Below are 20,815 nucleotides of genomic sequence, written 5' to 3'. Positions count from 1 at the left end.
ACAGAGAGAGAGAGATCACAAGTAGGCAGAGAGAGAAGGGAAAGCAGACTCCCTGCTGAGCAGAGAGTCCTATGCGGGGCTCGATCCCAGGACCCTGAGATCATGACCTGAGCCAAAGGCAGCGGCTTAACCCGCTGAGCCACCCAGGCACCCCTGGGGTGGCATATTTTTAAGAGGTGTAGTTCATAAATGTAATACAAAGATATCTCTTAAACCCATTCCCAGCTGCTTCGGCACACAGCATATCCCCATTCCTTCATACTTATTACATTTTAAATAGAAAATGTTGAGGATTACCAAATGGTTTTTGTGTCTCTATACTAAATTAAGGTTGCTAAAGGTGTGTGATTTTGAGATGGATGTTTATACTTAAAAATAAAATGTACACAATGCAACACAAAAGCGGTAATTGTCCCCAGGAACTACAGATCTAAAATCACAGCATTTTTCCAGGTCATGGTTGAGGTTTATTGTCAGCAGTGAGGAAAACAAGTCCTCCTTCATGAGTTGAGACACTAACCTGCACCGAATCCACTGAGCAGTGATAGATGTCGGACGTGATTTGTTTTGTGAGAAAATATTGTTTTCCAACCAGTGCAAAAATTATGCCGAGTGCTTGCAAGCACTGACACAGTGTTTACAAGGTTTATGAGTCATTTTTGTGTTTACTCTGGGGACAGTGGCAACTAAAACACAATGACACAGTGCCATGCCAGTAATTTTGAGGAAATGGCCTACACTGTCATTTCTCATTATCCAGCTTGTTTGAAAACTTTATTATGATGTGCACATTGCAGAAAGACTCATGTGTGTATGACTGCACACCACACAGTTTTTACAGTGATATGTGAAGGTAACCGAAGGTTTACCAGATGGGGAGAACAATATTTCTGAGCTGCTTCAGTAAGGTACAGATGTCAGCAATAAACCTACATGTGTATTCCAAGAACATTATATGATGAAAAGAAGAGTGACTTCACATTACAAAGGAGGCAATATTTCATCATTTAAAAATATGATTTAGCTTATAGTTGCCAAGCCCTTTAATTCCCTCATCACAAATTTCTACCTAGAATATCGGTATTAAAAATATTGCAAGTATTCAATCCTTTGTAGACCCAAATTAAGTAAAAGTTAAGGGGAAATTGAACAATTTAGGGCTGTGTAATTCTCCAACGATAGCTGCCTTGTGGGTCTTCTGCATTATCTGTAATGTGTTTATGTAACAAAACTGTTCTAAGCAAATAGACACAGGATGCATTTTTGATTGACAATTAAGGATGAACAGTTGTGGGTTTTAAGCAAGATACATAATACATTTATGCAGTTTTCAGACAATAATAACACTGTAGGTGTTAAAGAGGAGAAAAGTATCCTATCTCTAAATAAGCCTCTCTTTTTCTTCAGAAATATGCTTTGGACATAGCCCTAGGCTATGTTAAAAATATTCAGGTTTTAAAATGACAGATATTTTGATGGTTTATCATCAAATTTTTGCTCCTTACATGAAGAAAAATATTTGGCATACAAATTTATTTCCATCAGAACTTTTCCATAGTTGCTAATTGGACTAATAACCATCAAAAACATGATTTAAGGGGCACCTGGGTGGCTCAGTGGGTTAAGCCACTGCCTTCGGGTCGGGTCATGGTCTCAGGGTCTTGGGATCGAGTCCCGCATCAGGCTCTCTGCTCAGCGGGGAGCCTGCTTCCCTTCCTCTCTCTCTGCCTGCCTCTCCATCTACTTGTGATTTCTCTCTGTCAAATAAATAAATAAAATCTTTAAAAAAAAAAAAACATGATTTAAGGGTAATTAAATCAAATCCTATAATAAAAGCTTCTGCTAAGTAGATATCTGTAAATATATGTTTCCTCTTTTAATAGGGAGTCAAAGTATGAATATTGGCCCTGTTATGATTGCATTTTCAATGATTAGTTCAAATTGAATAGTTTTATAGCTGATAAATGAATGGCAGAGTGTCATCACTCTCATTTCCAAAACCTGAAATGAAGAATCACATATCCATTATTTTCGCATTGACTTTAAAAATACCCTGTAACACTGCTGTAAGTACACAGAGCAGATGTCAGTTATAGGGCAAATCTCTCAGAATTTCTCAAAGGATGTTTTTACTGAAAAAAAAAAAAAAACAAAAGAACCTTGTTTAAAAAGGTTTTGCAAATCCCAAGGACCACATCCAAAGAAGGCCTCATTGGGTTCAGAGAAACTCATCTTGACCTTCTAACTGTGTATGGCCTAACACACCAGTAATAAGTCTGTCTCATATTAGCTGTGATCACACTGTGCTAACTTTAAGCATAGTCCAGGAGAAGAGGAGCATCTTCCCATATCCTCAGTGTCTCCTCTGAACAGAAGTTCCATAAAAATACACCAAAGCAAATGGTCTAGATAGCTACCTATAAAATACTGGGTAATGACGCCTGTCAAACTACCTGATAATCCTATAGGAGATTTTAGGAATACAATTTTACCTCTACTGCCTTTTTCACTTTAAAATATTTTTTACAATAACTCAGGATGATTTGTATGGAATTTTCTTCATTAAAAATGTATAAGCAGTGTAAGAAATATTTCCTTCAATTTAGAGAAAGACTGGATACAGATACACTTTTTTTTTCCTGTGTATTTCTGACTTGCAGTAACATAATTTGGTCATTTATAGTCTTTAATGATTCTTCCAATATGAATCCAAAAGCCTTTTCCTATATTTACCTTTGTAATCTTCCTGTGAAGGAGGTGGGTATGCACAAGGGAGGAATATGGCCTCTCAGTTGAAGAAAGAGAAAAGAAACAAAATAGTATAACAGGCATTTTAAATGTGATGTGTATGAGGCTTGATTTATTCTAAATGTGCCTTTGCTTTTAGTGGATCCAGTTTTAAAACCAAATCATTTCACGTCAGAAGGGAAGAGAAAAATGATCACTTTGGTTCTGGCAACTCAATTATATTCCACATTAAAAAAAAAAAAAAAAAAGCAAATTGATTATTTGCATAACAATTTGTTGCAACCTCCAGATTGACATCTCAATATATAAATTTCATAAAATTTGTATTCTTGAAAATACAATTTTGTCTTCTGGAGCAACTCTGTCTATTGAATTGCTTTGGTAGATGCTTCTGACAAAAGAGAAAACAAAAAGAGGGAATAAGAAAAAAAATGATTTATCACACATCACTTGCAGCAACAAAACATAAATCTTAGAAGCTAATATGTGTAATGCCTAATAAGACAGAATCTAATAGAATAAATATAGATGCTTTCTTCATTTATTCATCATTCCTTGATTAGAATTCATTTGCATTAAACACATAACGACATCTACTATTTACTATTCTCCACATTGCTATGGAAATTCAAACTACACAAGTTATGAAACCTTTGAAATAGTTACTGTTGCTAGGAAACCACTTTCTTGGTGCCTGCACATTCTTCTCATTTCTCCTGTCTCTGGCTGTGCCTGGCTCTAAGACAATCTTACAGCTTAATGTCAGAGGGGGAAAATAACAAGATTGTGATACAAAATAAGCTACAATAAAACCCTTTCACTAAATGGAAGGAAAGAGGCAAGTGCTTAAATAGATGACTTTGTTGTATCAGTGTGTGAGGGTCCATGGCACTCTGTAGTGGCAGTAGAAGGGCCAAGTTCCTCTTTTCCCCAGCACAGGCAGGAGGTCTAGGCTGCACCAGATGAGGTCCCAGAAACTTCATCCAAACCCAGGAAGCAATTTTGTAACAAAGTGCTTGAAATAAACATGAACAGCTTTCTCTTTCTTTCTTTCCCTCTTCCTCTCTTCCTCTCATTTCCCTCTGCCTTTTTTTTTTCCTTCCAATTTCCAATTTGGAAAGTCACAAGTCACAAGTACATGACTGTGAATATATAAAACAGACGAGCATCCTTACTGATCTCATCTAAAACAAATGTTCTCCCCCAAATCATTAAAAAAAATAAATGAAGACAATAGACAATAGCAGTGAAATAACTAGAGAGCAGTTGGAAAAGAGGTCATACTGCATATAATATAGTTCAGATTGAGAGTTGCATGAGTCTCCAAGCCTGACTATTTACAGGGAAATTAGGTATGACTCATCATTACGGAAGTGCTTACGGAAGCGCCAATCTGTGCACGCCCTTAATGAGGGAGGGCAGGAGTTTCAATTGGCCTCTGGAGTGTGTGATAGAAGACTTCAGAATGCAGTGGGTCCTAAGCAGAAAAATAGGGTCAGAGGATTAAGAAGTGAAAGTTTCATGTAAGGGAAGATGGAGAGAGATTATTAGGCATGAGATTTCCATGGAATGGAGCCTGCGGTGAATATAGAATAGTCCTCTCTGAGACCATCTGGGATACATGGAGGCATGAAGCAAGTGATGTGATCCTACATACTAGAGTGATTTAAAAAAAAAAAAAAAGTTTATAACTGCAACCCCAAGAGAAAGACAGTACTGACAACATTTGAGTGCATAGCATTGATTAAGTGATGTTTTTAGAGCTCTGTCATTGGGCTGTTCAGTGGCCATGCTAAGAGGCCACTGTGTGTCATGTCATGAAGAAGTTCAGTAGATTTCGTAGAGTTAGTGAGTGGTCCAGGTTGGGAGGCTCAGGGTGCCACTGATTCTAAGATTCTCAGTTGCTCAGAAGGATAAAGATTTAAGGGAAAAGGGAGTGGGTTGCTAAGAGCCTTTTCTTTGTCAGGCTGAATTGAAAGTTCAAGAAGAAATACATTTAAAGATCATTTTGTTTCTTGTGTTTCTTTTCTGGGAATGGGAGAATGGCTCACGGTACTGCAATGAAGCTGAATTTTATCAGAACAGAGAATGGAAAGCATGAAGAGTGCCTTTAACTAGGAACATGGATGTGACATACATGAACAAGGATCATATGCTTCTATTCCTATGTACTTATTCCCAGAAATCACCAGCCTCCCTTATTCCATTTCTTATAAATCCTACCTCTCCCTTCAGATTAGGTTTTCCTGACCTGAGCATAATCACAATTATATTATGAATATTTTCATCAGTCTTAATATGCACCTGTGGTCCTCCAAACCCAGGCAGAGATCTAGGAGCTTTAACCACAGCATGAAATCAGATGTGGGTTTTTTTGGTTTGTTTTTTTGTGTGTTGTTTTTTGTTTTTTGTTTTTGTTTTTGTTTTTACAGACAGAGATCACAAGTAGTAGGCAGAGAGGCAGGCAGAGAGAGAGAGGAGGAAGCAGGCTCCCTGCTGAGCAGAGAGCCAATGCGGGACTCTATCCCAGGACCCTGAGATCATGACCTGAGCCTAAGGCAGAGGCTTTAACCCACTGAGCCACCCAGGCGCCCGCATGAAATCAGATGAATCAAGTGGCATCAGTGAACAAATTGAGACACAGAGTGCATGGCAGAGATTGGCAAACTCAGGCATGTCTGCCAGGTGGCATCCAACCTGGGCTTGCTTTACTTAAAATTCTTCTGAGTATATCTGGCCACAAGGATAGGCAAATCCTACTTCCCACTCCTCCGGGTTCCCTGGGATCCCACCTTGCAACATTGTTAAACTGGTGGCAGAAAGTTGAATGTGTCTGGAATAGAGGTCAGAATTAAGTTTTCATTTTCTGCCTTGAAATGGGTGGCATGATACTAAAATTAAGTATCTTCTGTGAAGACCTTAGCTGGGGTGTCTGACATAGAACTTCCCTTCCTCCTTTTCTCATTTGCATGCTAAAGAAGTGGTGCTCCGTTTTTTCAGTTCATATATGTGACATGTCCTCTAGGGGAGCTTACTGTAACCCCCCAAACTGGTACAAAACAAGGTAAAAAGCTGCAACAGTTTTGAAAGTGATAGATCCTTTAGGTGTTCAAAAATGCCAGTAACGGGCACCTGGGTGGCTCAGTGGGTTAAGCTGCTGCCTTCGGCTTGGGTCATGATCTCAGGGTCCTGGGATCCAGTCCCAGGTCGGGCTCTCTGCTCAGCGGGGAGCCTGCTTCCCTTCCTCTCTCTCTCTGCCTGCCTCTCTGCCTACTTGTAGTCTCTCTCAGTCAAATAAATAAATAAATAAATCTTTAAAAAAAAATTCCAGTAGACGAAAGTCGTTAGGACTGAAATTTAGGAGTAAAGTCCCTATTTTCCCTTCCATGTAAAGCAAGGGACAAACCATTTTTATTTCCTTTGCTATCAGAGAAGTCATGTAATGCTTTCATAATGTGAAGTCATTTGTGTTATTTATGTCAGTTGGCATAATATACATGAAATTGAGAATAATCTTCCTGGTTCATTTAATGATTAAATTATATGGAATTTAATATGATTAAAAAGACCTGAGTCACTTATTTCATATGAATCAATAGAAACAATAGTAGACCTTAGATCCAGGAAAAAAATAGAATGCATAAGAAATCCCCCCCCCACCAACAAGCTAACAATCGCAAATAATTATAAGGATGAAACTTAATTTTTTTGCTTGTCTTAAAATGACCCTCACGAATAGAAAATCAAGAATAACGGGAGGTAAAACTGCCTTCTTAAAAGATAAAGATTTGGGGTCTGAGCTGCTTGGTAGCTAAATCCAGAGCCCGTTTCAAACAGTGCAGCTCTTGCCGTGAGGTTTCTCTCAATTGCAACGCTGCCAAGCATTGCTCGGTGCTCTTCCCCAGCAATCTCTAAATCTGGCACCAACTTTCACAGTGACACTCTGCCAGCTGCCTTCAGAGCGAGGACCAACCGAGAAGCTCTGGTCTTGCTGCTCCTGAGAGGATGCAGACCGCTGTTCTGTGGGGGGTGGGGGACACTGAGGCGAGACACACCCTGGCAAACATCTTTGAATTCATGCCTCACTCAGGAAACCATCCACAATAAAAGGGTGTGTGGCTTTGCAGGTTTTTAGAGCAGCCCCCGGCAGGACCTAGATGGGATGACTTTGGTGGTGCCGCTGATGGATACTTGCAGAAGACAGCCTTGGTTCCTTATTCTTTCCCCTCACCTTGTTTTTGACATTCTTTTTTTTTTAAACTTCACAACATGATATCAGATTTCCTTAAAGTGCCCCAAATACCTGTTCTTTGCTACTCCCCCAATACTTTTTAACCCTTGTCTGGCTGCCAGTTAAGGTTAAAGACCTACTGGAAGAGTATTGTAAAAAGAGGACATTTTGGAGGCTAGATTTTAATTGTGCAATCATATGTCAGACATTTAATTGTTCAAGACGAGTTTATTAAAAACTGCATTTACTGGGATGCCTGGGTGGCTCTGCCAGTTCGGTGTCTGCCTTTGGCTCAGGTTATGATGATCCCAGAGTCCTGGGATCGAGTCCCACATCGGGCTCCTTGCTCAGCAGGGAGCCAACTTCTCCCTCTGCTCTGCCTGCCGCTCCCCCAGCTTGTGCTTTTTCTGACGCATAAACAAAAATCTTAAAAATAAATAAATAAAAATTGTATTTCCTGGTCTTGTGTAAGTTTTTAAAAAAATTACAAGAGTTATATAAAAATTTTTAAATTAAATTGTTAACTAAAATAAGTGCTTTGTTCCCCACAAACAGTAAATCAGGTAAATGAGTTTAAATGATAAATATGTGAATCTTCTAACAATTGTTTTTCTTCAATCTTAACCACAAGGCTAGAAACACCAAAACTATTATTGTCCTGCAGTGTAAATATGAAAATTGGCACAGAAGATTTTAATATCAGGATGGGATAGCCAAATATAGATTCTGTCTTTGGTTTTTTGCTTTCTTCTTGTCTAGAATTAAGGTCCTTGCAGACTTGCTTTTTAAAAAATTCCAGTTGTTCTCTACTAGTACAATTCCCATCGATTCACCAAAGATATATAAGTCTTTTTGTTTACTTGATAGAAAATTCAATTAATTATCAAAATGTTTCCAAATAGCTACAGATAAATTTTCCAGGTACTGCCTCTCCTGAAACCCTTTTTTCTGTGATGAGGAATATGCCTTGTGAAATCTAGCCTAATCATTCCTCCCTGACTGTGTTGGACAAATATTTAAGGCTAATTCATCTAGATTGCCTGAATGCATTTTTAAGATTTTGTAAAAATCACAGACCTGTACCCCTGGGGATAAAAATATATGTTTATAAAAAATACAAAATTAAATAAATAAATAAATAAATAAATAAATAAATAAAAATAAAAGAATAAAAAAAAAAAAAATCAAATGGAGCATTCGGAATCAAGTAGAATTTCTCCTGCAAAGCTTTCTGCATTAGAGGTAACAGAAGCACTGAAAGTGTCAGAGAATCTAGCACTTAAATTATGGCATTTATGTGACTATTAAAGTGACTTTGAATTTATTGGAGATTTTTTATGCTTTTCTGTTTTATGTTTCTTCTGAATAGCATTGACTGATTCACAAAGCTGACATCATTCTCCAGGGTAGAAATGCCCTTAATCCATTGTCGTATTTGGGAATTTAGTAATTTTGAAGTATTGATTTTGTATGTGTATGTTATGAAAAAGAGATTTCTTTTATGTCTCCTTTAAGCGATAGGGTAGTAGATTTTGAAGAGAAACTTAGCAGAAGTTGCTTTTCCATATTTCATTGTCAGACAAAAATATCTGACAGCTAGACTCTGAAGGTCTGAAAATGGAGTGGTTAGCGTGGACCAGTTAAATTAATGTTTAGTATTACCAAGTGCCACTTTCATATGTTATATATGCTAGTATTTAGAAAGAGATTTGAAAAAATCTTTCATGTGACAAACTCCTGGAAGGCAATATTTCTAACATATGGTTTAGCTACCTTTATAAATTGTGTTTCTTATCAGTCACCTTGGGGCACAAACAGAAAATTAGCACATACCTATTTTTTTGAGGTTAGTTCTTTGGACTTTTTCTTTTTTCTTTCTTAGTGTTTTTCCCCAATGCAAATTTCTGTGTAGCAAACAGTGATCATCTGACAAACACTAGACTCATTACCAATTTTTGATTATTAATGTGTCACTACTCATGACTTATACCTATTACTTCTTAACCTAAAAAGGAGGATCCTGAAAGTATTTGCATCTAAAGAGTCTAACTTTTCTCATGTCATGAGTCCTTCAAGGGAGATGCTGGAAGGTTTAGTTCTAAATATTTATCTAGTTCTTCAGGAAAAGATGATGAGACTAGATTTCCCTGAACCTATACTTGGATTGATGTTTTTAAAGGAGGAAAGAAGACATTATCTTGCCTATTAATAGCAGGCAACTCCTCACTCTTTTTTGCTAGTAAATCTCAGGTTTAGAAATATTAGCAGCCGAGGACAGAAAAGAGGTGAGAGAGTGTCGAGTCCATCCCCCACTCCCTAAATTCACAGCCTTAGTGGCCACATCACCAGAATTAGAACCTGAGGTGGAGAGTGTCGAGTCCATCCCCCACTCCCTAAATTCACAGCCTTAGTGGCCACATCACCAGAATTAGAACCTGAGGTAGAGAAAAAGAAGTAGACAGAAGTCTCCTTCCTGGACTGGCTGGCCAGGGCTCCGTGGTGGTGACTAACCCCCACGTCACTTTCCAAATCTTGCAATGATAACTTCGGACATGGGCGGGAGGGGCTCGGTTTTCTTCTGGCCAGTACATCCACTGTACACATCTCACAGCTGAACAGTGACAGGATATTTTATGTCCCTGCTTTTCAGAAGTAAAGATCGTTTGTTATGTGTTTACTTTGGTTGTCTGTGGGACGACGCTTTGGTAAAACGGCATATGCAACATCATGTCTGCTTTGTTTTTTAATCCAATAAAACAGATCATAATAAACTAGACAGGGAATATCAGTCTTGTGACATCAAAACAACACAATAGGAAAATGACCTTGTCATTGACTGGGATAAGAAGCTACTTGTGATGATGCCTATCGATAGCTTGTTAGGAGACTCATGAGCCACAGGAAGTGGGAAGGACACGTTACTGCGACGGCATCATGTGATCAGAATAACTATCCATTGATTTATGTGTTTGCTATTCGTCGATTCATGTTCACTCACTTCATAAAGGATTTAATGTTCTTCAAGTTTCCTTATGCTATGTGTTTCTTTACTCAGAATCCAATTGTGAATGCTTATGAAGGAAATTTGTCTTTGCAAAGTGATCTTCTTCCTTTTATTTTTAAGATGACCAGGAAAAGAGTCTTTCGTTAACTTTTTGTTTCGTTGTGTTTTGCTTTTACACCAGGGCACATGGTACTTGAAGGGAGACTAGAAATAGTTGCCCCAATATGATCCTTTCCATGAGACATAAAGGGAAAACCCCAAATCAGTTCCAGTCAAAAGATCATGGATTAATCTCAATTCTGTGGTGTTTAAAGCTATTACAAAGATTGTGCCGTAGCAAATAGGAAATCCCCCTTGAAAGACATACACATTGTTTGTAACACTGAAAATAAATCTGCCTTCTGGCAAGAATTACTGATTTTTCAGCCAGACACAGCCCTGGTGAGAACTGAGGAGTTCCCAGCACCTCCCCCTATAGATTATGGCGAGTGATAGATGTGGTGGCATCAAGTCCAGGGATACTAGCATATGTATTAAGAAGTAAGCAAAATGGGTATTAGATATAAAACAATGACAGTTAACATTTCTCATTTGATTACCAATATAGACAATATCGGGTCATTACCAAGAGAGAAGAAAATTAATGGGTTTCTGCTCCCCCCCTACAGGTTCAGGATGCATTTAGATGCCGATTGAGAAACTGCCAGGACCCGATCAATGCTGATTCTTCAAGTTCTTTCCCTAATGGGCATGCTCAAATAATGGTGAGCTTTCATTTTCCTTCTGACTGTTGATTAATTCATGATTTGTGACAGGAATAAACAAAATATTCTTAGTACTAAAATAGTATCCAAGTCCCATTTCGAGTGACTTTGGCTTTAGTTCATGAACGTATTTAGAGCTATCAGATAAGTGTTCTGTCCGGAATGCTCAGCAGTCCTGGATCTGTTATGGGCCTCCTGGTATGTTGAGTGTGGGGTTTCTGTGCAACACCAGAGAGTATTTTCATCCCTGCACAGAATAAGGGATATGTTTGTCCACAGGAACATGTTTGTTTACAGACCAGAACACTATGGACCTGCACTTCTGGCCATAAAGCAGTGGTGCTTAGCCTTTTCTGTGCCTTAGAATCTACACTCCAGACCAGTGAAATAAAAATGTCTGGGGTGGGAACCCCAGTATTGGCGGTTCCAACATGCAGCCTCAGATTAGAACTACTGCCCTAAGGCAGAAGGATGTGGCCACAATTCCAATTAAAGGTCAGTCATTGTACAAGAGCTGGACTGCTGAGATTAAGGGGTCCTATAGGCAAAAGCACTTTGATGTCTTTTAGAAATGAGATAAGATGTAAACTATGACTCATTAAAAACAGGGTTTAAATAGAGACTTCTTTTTTCATATATTCAATTTATTATGAGTGTTTTTGGATTAGACAACATAAAATAGTCAAAAGGATATACTAATAACTAAGGCTTGGGAAGGAATTACCAATTCTGTATTAAAATAAATAGATAAATACTGAAATTTCTAATTTAAAATATTAAAATAAATTTTAAAAATTCTAAATAATATCTTCCAGTATATGACTAGAAGAATTTAATTAAGACAGGCTAATTTAATTTTGTCATTTAAAGAAATTAACTGATCTGTTTGGGGGTAATATAGGGATGAAAGTGAACTCCAGCAAGTTGTAGACCAGATGAGTGTTGTTTAATATTCAATTTTAATTCCTAAATCTCAAAGGCTTTTGTCAATTTGAATGAAAATGGATCATTAGAAGAGCCTAGTTTGACTATTAAAGGTTTGACAAAGCTATATTATATGATACTACATTATAAACAATGTACTCAAAGTGAATACTTTATAAAAAACAAAGACATTTATTTAACTATGTTCAACAAAGACATTTATTAACTATGTTCATAATAATACACATTTTTTTGTGGTTTAAGAAATTATCTTGAAGGTCTATCCTTTTATAGATGATATCAGTCTCCTGACTGAAGAGGACAGTGAGTAGTGTATTGCTTTATTAAAATTTTATGCCAGTTTTCTACTGCTTTAATTCTACATTTGGTCTCTGACAAACAGGCTTGAAAACAATTTGATTATTCCTCAAGAAAATTCTTTTGCACAAAACAATAATCTAGTACTGCCTAGTCAGGTATCTGTAAACTTTAATCTAGTTAGTAAAAGTCACATTAAAGGTTTTCATTAAAGGTTGATTCTATGCCTTGTGATTTGTTGTTACAGACAGACTTTGAAAAGGATGTAGACATTGCTTGTCGATCAGGTAAGAATATTTGGATTTTGAAAGTATCATGAGGGACGTGAAATCACTTTTATGATTTTGATTTTAATGAAAATGCCACAGTTTACACATCACCTATTCATGTGGATGAATAAATAGAATCTCTCAAAAGGAAAGCATTGTAGCAGCAGAACGTGGTAGAGGGGGCGGGATGGGGGCTGAAGGGGGAATGAGGATTGACAGAGAAACGAAGAATGGCTCGTAGGAAGCACAGTGACAATGGGAAAGCACGGACTTGGAGACATAAGACTTCCATTCCACTGCTCTCTGGTTGTCAGGGGTAAGGCCAGTCAGTTTGGCCTCTGTGTGCCTCACTTCATCATCTGTGGACTATGGGTTGTTGCCAGGATGAAATACATTGTGTGTGTGTGTGTGTGTGTGTGTGTGTGTGTGCATCCTAGCTGCTGCCATTGCTACCTGCTTAGCAGAGCCCAGAAGAAACTGTTCAGTGCTCTCTGCTTTAGAGAGCTAGGGTCCCATGGATGGTGTCCCTTATGGTTATCCTCAGCCTGGGGCTAAATTTTCACCAGGAGTCGATGACTCAAGAGTTTCAAAGGAAACTACGTGTTCCATTTGTTGGATAATTCCAGTTGTTGCAAATGTTTCTGCATATTGAGATATAATAATATACCTTATTTTATGTTGTATTCATTGACTTGAGCACTGCCTTCTAAAATCAGAGTGGCTGTCTACTTTATCCAAATATCCAGATGTTTGGAAGCAAATCCCATTTAGTCTAGTCCAAGCCCTTTTTCTCCAGACTCAACAAACCATGGTTCCTCATTCATTGCTCATAGTATCCCCCCCGGGCAGGCACGGTGCCCGTGGAGCCTCCAGTCTGTCAGTAGATTTTAAATTATGGTGCCCAAATGTACACACTTATTCAGCATTCCTCACACTTGGCTCTTTACTTATATTAATGTTATCTACATTTGCATTTCATAACAACTGGTGCTGTTACTACTGTCAACTTGTCAAGACTTCTTGTAGTTGTCAGGACGTTACCAGTAGAGGATGGAGTAAAAGTTCTGGGTTTTTTCCTGGAAGAAAAATCTGGCCTTGCATTTATCTCTGTTTGCTCTTTTGCTAGTTTCAGGCTAGCATTCTATCCATTGGAAATTTTGGGGCCATTGAAAATTTGATGAGAATACCTTCTAAATATCTATTCACACTGTTAGTGGGGGAATTGGATGGGAAGAGAAAGGGTGTAGAACCCTGCTGAGCTCAGTAGGGCACCTCCCACCACCCTTTAAGAATACTTTTCAGATTCACCTCATAAACATGAAACATCTTGGCAGGTTGTAAGATCATAGAGTTGTCATAATCACAAAAACATGAGAGACCAAGTTCATAGTCTCATTTCTGAATTCAGTGAAAATTCTCTGTGTAGAGTACAGTCATAGCCGAGCGGTAGAATAACTATCATAACTTGGCAACCCACATTGGGTCTGGGGGTAGGGGGCTAGGAATCACTCTTTCTTATTGAATAGCTAACAAAATATTGCTAAGAAACAGCCTCATTAGTGTTTGGTTTCCAAAGTCTGCCATTTCGGTTTTTGGACAACTGATAAAACATTTTCCATTGCTCCGTCTGCCCTCAATAATTTCTCAAAGATCACTGGCTACGGTGCCAGGTTCTACATCTGCGTTCTAAGATGGATGTGATCTGTCTGGGTTCCAGAAGCCTGAGTTTCTTTAAAATAATTAGTGATTCATTTAATTCCTATTTTCCCACATGTAGTTTAGCTTCCTTTCAGCCTTTTCTGGTGTACTCTTTATAGTTGTCCTTGATAGAGAACCAGGAGAGGAACAAAGTAGTTTTATCCAGACCAACCTTGTTAGCAGCACCTGGGAACCTGTTCAGAGTGTGCACTTTCAGGCCCCAGATCTCCTGTGGGGCGGGTGTAGTTACCCATGTCCTTGCCAGTTGTCCCGGTACTCGAGTGCATGCTGATGTCGGAAAGCCGCTGTCCTAGACCATCCTCCCCAAGCCATGGTCTCATCCGCCAGTATTCATCCTGCTCTCTTGCTAAGTTACCCTTTTTCTCCAGACTTTGTGGCATTCTGGAATTTAGTGTTCCTGAGCCGTTATTTTGTTCAAAAATAGTCTTGTAATTTTCTTTTTTCTTTTTGTCGGTGCCCCTTTTAACTGAGCTCATCAGGAATTTGCCTCAAATTTTCCCTAGAGGTTTCTGTTCAGTTCAGTTTTAAAGTTTCAATTCATGGACTCCAAGTAATCTTCCTCTAAATTTTGTTGAAATTCACTATCCCAAAGGGTGGAATACATACCTGATTATGCAAAATACTTAGGTGCATTTTCTTTTACTGTGCTAGTATGTATGTTTTGCCTTTTAAACTTAATTAATTTCTCGTAAAAGTCCCATCACTTTAACATCATGTTTGTAATGTGTAGGTGGTATGCATTTGTTTAGTTTTCCATTTGAAATTTGGATATCCATTTTAAGCAAGTCTAAGAGGCAGAAATACCTCTCATATGGAGTAGACACTACATAATAACTGTCTTTCCTCAAATATTTAAAATATTCAATTTTTCAGTAAAGATGGCTGTGTCATGTCATAAAAATATGGGAACTATGACTACAAATCATATTAATTGATATAAAGCTAAATGAATTTTGCACAAATACAGATTATAAAATCAATATTCAGTACAAAAATTTCCTTTATAGTTTCTAATACATTCATAAAAGTGTAAAGCTATATATGCCAACCAGTTCCCATAACTTGCCTTTAAATTGTACTGCTACAAATTTTGGATTAGTTTTTACATGCAGTTAAAGATTAAAAATATTCTTCCCTGAATTTGGAGATTTTTTAAAGTATTTTATTTAAAGTGTCATTAAGTCTATTAATTTAACATACTTTTCTCTTAATGATTTTATGTAAATTTTTCCTGGCAACCACAGTTCATTACTGATCTGAGGTTGGGAAGTAACTTTTTTTTAAACTGAATTATTCTACTTTTTTGTATAATAAATACAAAAGCTTACAACCAAATGTGGATTAATAAAAATTTATATGTAGATATAGATTTAATGTGATTTTTAGTGTCTGAAATAAGAAGACCTAGTACAATAATTAAATACAGTATCTCTAAAGATAAAAGATAATTACATGAATGGTGTGGGTTTTTTTGAATGATGCATGTTTTGAAATAATTTTGAAGGCTTCTCTTCTTTGTAGTCAGGAAAGACGTAATCTTCTGGTTTTTAACCTCTGCTTTAATGAATAATCATTATGGTGCTATTTGAAAATTGGATAAAAATGGGTAAGTTTCAATATATCTGCAACTTTTCATGAGGAAACAATGAACCAAATACTTTACAGTCGTCTCTGCCTAATGAAATTTTCAATGACAATTGCTCTGCCTTGTAGGTAGAACAACATTAAGTGCAGACATTGAGCCAACCTACAGTGCTCTTCTATATGTTTTCAATACCATAATGTGTGACTTTCTTCTTAGCTAGAGACAGGAGAAAAATGATAAAATCCATTTTAATTAAAAATTCTGAATTCTTTCATTGGTTTGTTTTTGTTTGATTTGGTTTATGTTTTCATTTCTTCCCCTTCCCTTACTACAAGTCATCATGCATTTTCAATTTTTCTAAGTCATTATTTTGCAGGCTTAAAATTAAACTGAGTTTTCAGAGGCTCATACGGTTAAAGTCAGTGGCAATTTCAAACCCTCCCCCTCCTGCCCAAAGGCATTCGAGCATATGGATTGATCTTGTGAAGAAATTCTTTTTTTTCTCCACATGGAACTGAAGATGATAAAAACTTTTGAACCCTGTATCTACCTTGACCATATGGACTTCATAGATGAATGCTCATTAATTTTCAACGTGCATAATTTTGGAGGAATTTCTAATGTAGTATGATGAAATTCTCATTGATTACCTCTTTCAAGAAGTATTTTAATGAATAGAACTTGTAGAATTCCTTAGGGGAAGAGCCTTTGAGAAAAAGTGAAATTTATGTGACTATATCCATGATTTCATAAAACTCTTTACAAAAGACTGGTGGAGAAACTTCTCTGGTGTCTGCCTTTCCCCTGAAAAGCTACGCAGAGTTGTTTAAGAATAGGGTATGGAGATTTTTGAAAGTCCATTAGACAACTTCCGGATGTGTTTAGCTATGGACTGCTGGAGATCTATAAAAGCATATCAGAATCAATAAAGAGTGATTGAGTAATCTGGACCATCCGCAAGCAATAGATATGTAATTATTTTAATATTATTTTTTAATTTGATTAAAGATATTGTTTCATAGAGCGATGGCAGACTGCAGTAATGAAAAGCTAAAAACTCACTAATTCTCTTCTGTGAATTTTTGTTTCCTAATTTACAGTTCTTCATAAGGATATCGGTCCTTGCCGAGCGGCAACAATAACAGGAACGCTCTCTAGGATTTCTCTTAACGATGACGAAGAAGAAAAGGGAACAAACCCTGAAGGGCTAAGCTATTCCACACTGCCTGGAAACGTCATTTCCAAAGTCATTATCCAGCAACCCACGGGTATGCACATGCCCATGAGTATGAATGAGCTGGGCAATCAGTGTTTGAAAAAAGAGAACAGTGAATTGCGAAGAACTGTGTACTTATGTACAGATGACAATTTGAGAGGAGCAGATATGGACATGGTCCATCCTCAAGAAAGAATGATGGAAAGTGACTATATCGTGATGCCCAGAAGTTCTGTAAATACTCAGCCATCAATGAAAGAGGAAAGCAAAATGAATATTGGCATGGAAACCTTGCCACATGAAAGGTTATTGCACTACAAAGTGAATCCCGAATTCAACATGAATCCCCCTGTAATGGACCAGTTCAATATGAACTTAGATCAACACCTTGCACCCCAGGAACACATGCAGAATTTGCCCTTTGAGCCTCGCACAGCTGTGAAGAATTTCATGGCCTCTGAGTTGGATGATAATGCAGGACTATCAAGAAGTGAAACTGGGTCAACGATATCAATGAGCTCATTAGAGGTAAGCAATAGAATAAGCCTTTCCTTGATACTTGAAATATTTGATATTTGAGAAATTGATTCATAGGACACTGGATTGAGGGAGAAGTGTCACATTACCTTTTCCAGTTATGTACCATACAAAAATTTTTGGCATGTTGGGGTTAAGATTCTAGACATATTTTTTTTTCCCAGTAGTACATCAGAATGCTTTTTCTCAAGATCATGTTTTGAAAGGGGAGCCCTCTATATTTAAAAGGATGTGAATCAAAATTCTTTCATAATGGGAATCAAGTAGAGCACTCATAAAGGAAAAAAATAGAAGATCCTCCTGATGTTTCTCAGGTACCAGAGATCCTTTTGGTGGTGAAAGTAGTTCATGGATGGCATTACAAACTTAAACTAAAGTCTGGATTTTCTGTGTGAGGGCATCCATTAAAAATAAAAAAATTGGAATGTTTCTGTGGAGTCTTCCATTACACTGATTATAAATGCTATTTTTATGTTAGATTGATATCTTTCAGAGTAAGTGTTTTGCTCTCCACTCTTGTAGAATGATGACCACTAAAATTTTTTATCTTAAATTGTGAGCTCTCGGGAGGGATGTACATTAATCAGATTAAGAATCAGGGCTCTGAGGTCCAACCACATGGCTTTTCTATAAAAGCAAATTCTCCTCAGCTTCTTTTCAACTCATAAAATGAAATACAGAGTAATCAACTGTTATCAATATCATTCATCTTATATTACAATTAATCTAGTAAGACCTAAGGAACGTGTCTTTTTTGTTGTTCATATGCACCATGTTAGTTTTATCTGTGACTTTTATATCTTGTACCTTGAAATTTTGCTATAAACCTACTGCTGATATATAACATATTTTAGTATACAATGCAATACATGTACTCTCTTGCACGTATTGCCAATTGTTTTTAATATGATGGGTCATTTCATAAGATACTACTAAGAGAAAGACACTATAACTTGTCACTTACCCTTTTCATCAGAAATATGCTGATCATCGTATGTTCTTGTGTTCAGAAGTGCACAGAGATAATTTTCCCTCCCTTCTCCCCCCAAAGCCATTCCTTCTGCTAGGTCAACAGGAAAAGAGATCATGTGAAACTAGAGTAACTTGATGAGTGGAGTGATTTTGAGATTTTTTTCCCAACTGGATCAAGGAACTTCTAGATGGGGAAAATGGAAAAGTGGATGGGATCGAACCCCTAGATTCTAGATCAATCTTAAACGAACTAGGGTTTCTGAAAAGGATCATCCCTTACAACCAAAAGCATAGGGGTGGTGAGGCCAAGTTAACTGTAGACGGGTAGGAGCTCCCACGACCATGGGACAAAAGTGTTCTGTCCTTCTGAATTAGCAGACTTGCTACTATTTCTCTTTTTCTAACTTGTGTATCCCGGAGACTAGCAGGTCACCTCCAGTGCACTCACATAAGCACAAACTACCAAATATGTATGCAAAATCACAAACATTTCAAAAGGATTTTCAGTCAGTGTGCATGTAATAATATAACATAAGTAATCATAATTCTGATGTACTACTTGAAAATTGTAATGACCATATGAGTCCTTTCTATAAAGGGGCTCTTTAAAATGTGCTCAAGGGGTTAGAATGGAATTGCATTAAAATATCTTATTATAAAAATGCTTTACATCTAAAAGCCTAAAAACGTCTCTGGGTTTAATGTTGTACAGGTCATGTGTGCTTGAACAATAGACTAAATTTCCAAGTGTTGCTCTGTTCAGTTTGTAATTTTTCCAAATCTCCATATCCTTATTATTAAGTATAAGCATCATATGTAACTGTGATTCAGCCAAAAGATCTGCATTTAAATGACTTAGAGATCATAAGGCTTACATCTTAAAAAGGAAGGAAATTCAGGATTCAAAATGAAAATTCACTTCCTCATTTTCATTCTTTGAAAGAGTTTAATAGTAATTGCTTATGGTGACCATTTTAGGAGACAGCTGAAAGAGAATATATAGATGTGGGAATGAATAATAAAAATTAGCATTTATATAGCATCTTTCATTAGCAGATCCTCAAATCACCTTAAAAACATGAATTAATTAATCTTCACAACACCTCTGTGCAATGGATAAGTTGTTATAATCCATGAAGTAAAGTCATTTATTCAAGGTTACAGAGCAAGTGCATAGCACATCTAGGAAAAGAATCTTTCTGTCCTGATCAGTTTTGTGCTGTCTAAAAGTGACAGTAATGTGTCTGGACATTAGCAGGAGAGCAATTTAAAGATTGTTTTTACCCTTGACAGACACGTGGTCTTATGGTGAATAAAGACATGACGGGAGTAAAGTTTAGGTATACATAGCTAACAGATTTTGGAGATAGGACCTTGGCCCGTGAAGATAAAACTGGCCGTGCAGCTTTCCTGATGAGCAGAGCGGTGCATTGTCAGGTTGAGTTATCAGCTCTGCTAGACTGTATCTGCAGGGCCAACCAGTGAGGAAGATGATATCCTGACATTAGAGAAAGAACCAGAAGATGACTATCTCCATAAAGAGGGGATCAACAGTAACCAGGAGGTGCCTGGAGTCTTTTAGAAGACAAATGTGAATTGGGGAAACCAGGTGGTGGGTATTAGAGAGGGCACAGATTGCATGGAGCACTGGGTGTGGCGCAAAAACAAGGAATACTGTTGTGCTGAAAATTAAAAACTAAAAAAAAAAAAAAAAAAAAGACGACAATGTGAAGATGCAAGTGGGTGAATATGTAGATGACATGAGGCCCAAACCATGGATCCGTTTGAGTTGACTCCAGCTCTGAGTGAGAAGGACGATCACAGCCATGGGGGCTCCCAGCCTGAAAAGCTGCAGCAGCAGAGGATGGCCAGGTGCCTTAGGATCCTTTCAAGAGTATTATAAAAACGATGTTCATGTGATTTCAGGAAGTTTCCTCCAGAGGAATGGAGATTCACAAACTGCCACGGTGGGAAGAGGGGTTGGGGGAAGAAGGAGGGGGAGATGAAAGCTACCAGTTGTAGCACAGAATGTGGTGTACGTAAGGAGAAGAGAAGGCAAGGAGAAACACGATTTAAGGGGGAGAAAATGAAAGCCAGAGTGGGTCAGTGTGTAGAAGTGTTTATTCAAATAAGCAGGAGGCAACAGAAAAGGACAGAGGCCCCCCAGGCCTGAAGGCAGTGCCAGCAGAAAAGGCTCTAGCCTCCAGGGGAGTTTGTTTAACGAACTCCCAATTCCTGAGTATAAAATAGTTTGATGAATGCATGAAGTTTCTTGTGTAAGAGCTTATCCAGATTGTCTCCCTGCCTCATAGTACCTTCTTTTTTCTTACAGTGTGTTATCTTCCATCTTCCAAACTGTATACATTCTCAGAAGGGGCTTGATGAGCAATTCTGAAAATTTTAGTGTCTGAAAGATTTAGTTTCCACAACTATGGGATAATTGCGATTTGAATATAGTAGAAATCCTCACCTTGGCTCCAGTCCTCAATGTCCTCTAAGCAGTTTAAGGTCAAGAAGAATTAAGCTGT

The 20,815-nt window shown here is 37.7% G+C and overlaps 1 protein-coding gene across 3 annotated transcripts in view; it reads left to right on the top strand.

Annotated features, from left to right (window-relative positions):
* Window positions 1-20,815, top strand: part of ADGRB3 (adhesion G protein-coupled receptor B3) — a 726,796-nt gene that overhangs the window by 673,981 nt on the left and 32,000 nt on the right. For all 3 annotated transcript variants that reach the window (XM_059400179.1, XM_059400180.1, XM_059400178.1), the window contains 3 exons: window positions 10,652-10,747; window positions 12,237-12,276; window positions 16,663-17,306. In XM_059400179.1, the coding sequence (XP_059256162.1) occupies window positions 10,652-10,747; window positions 12,237-12,276; window positions 16,663-17,306 (780 nt within the window). The remainder of the gene's footprint in view (window positions 1-10,651; window positions 10,748-12,236; window positions 12,277-16,662; window positions 17,307-20,815) is intronic.

The sequence above is a fragment of the Mustela nigripes genome, chromosome 5, assembly GCF_022355385.1.
Source record: "Mustela nigripes isolate SB6536 chromosome 5, MUSNIG.SB6536, whole genome shotgun sequence".
NCBI lineage: Eukaryota > Metazoa > Chordata > Mammalia > Carnivora > Mustelidae > Mustela > Mustela nigripes.
Note: the sequence above shows the minus strand (reverse complement) of the source record. Positions and strands in the feature narration are given on the sequence as shown.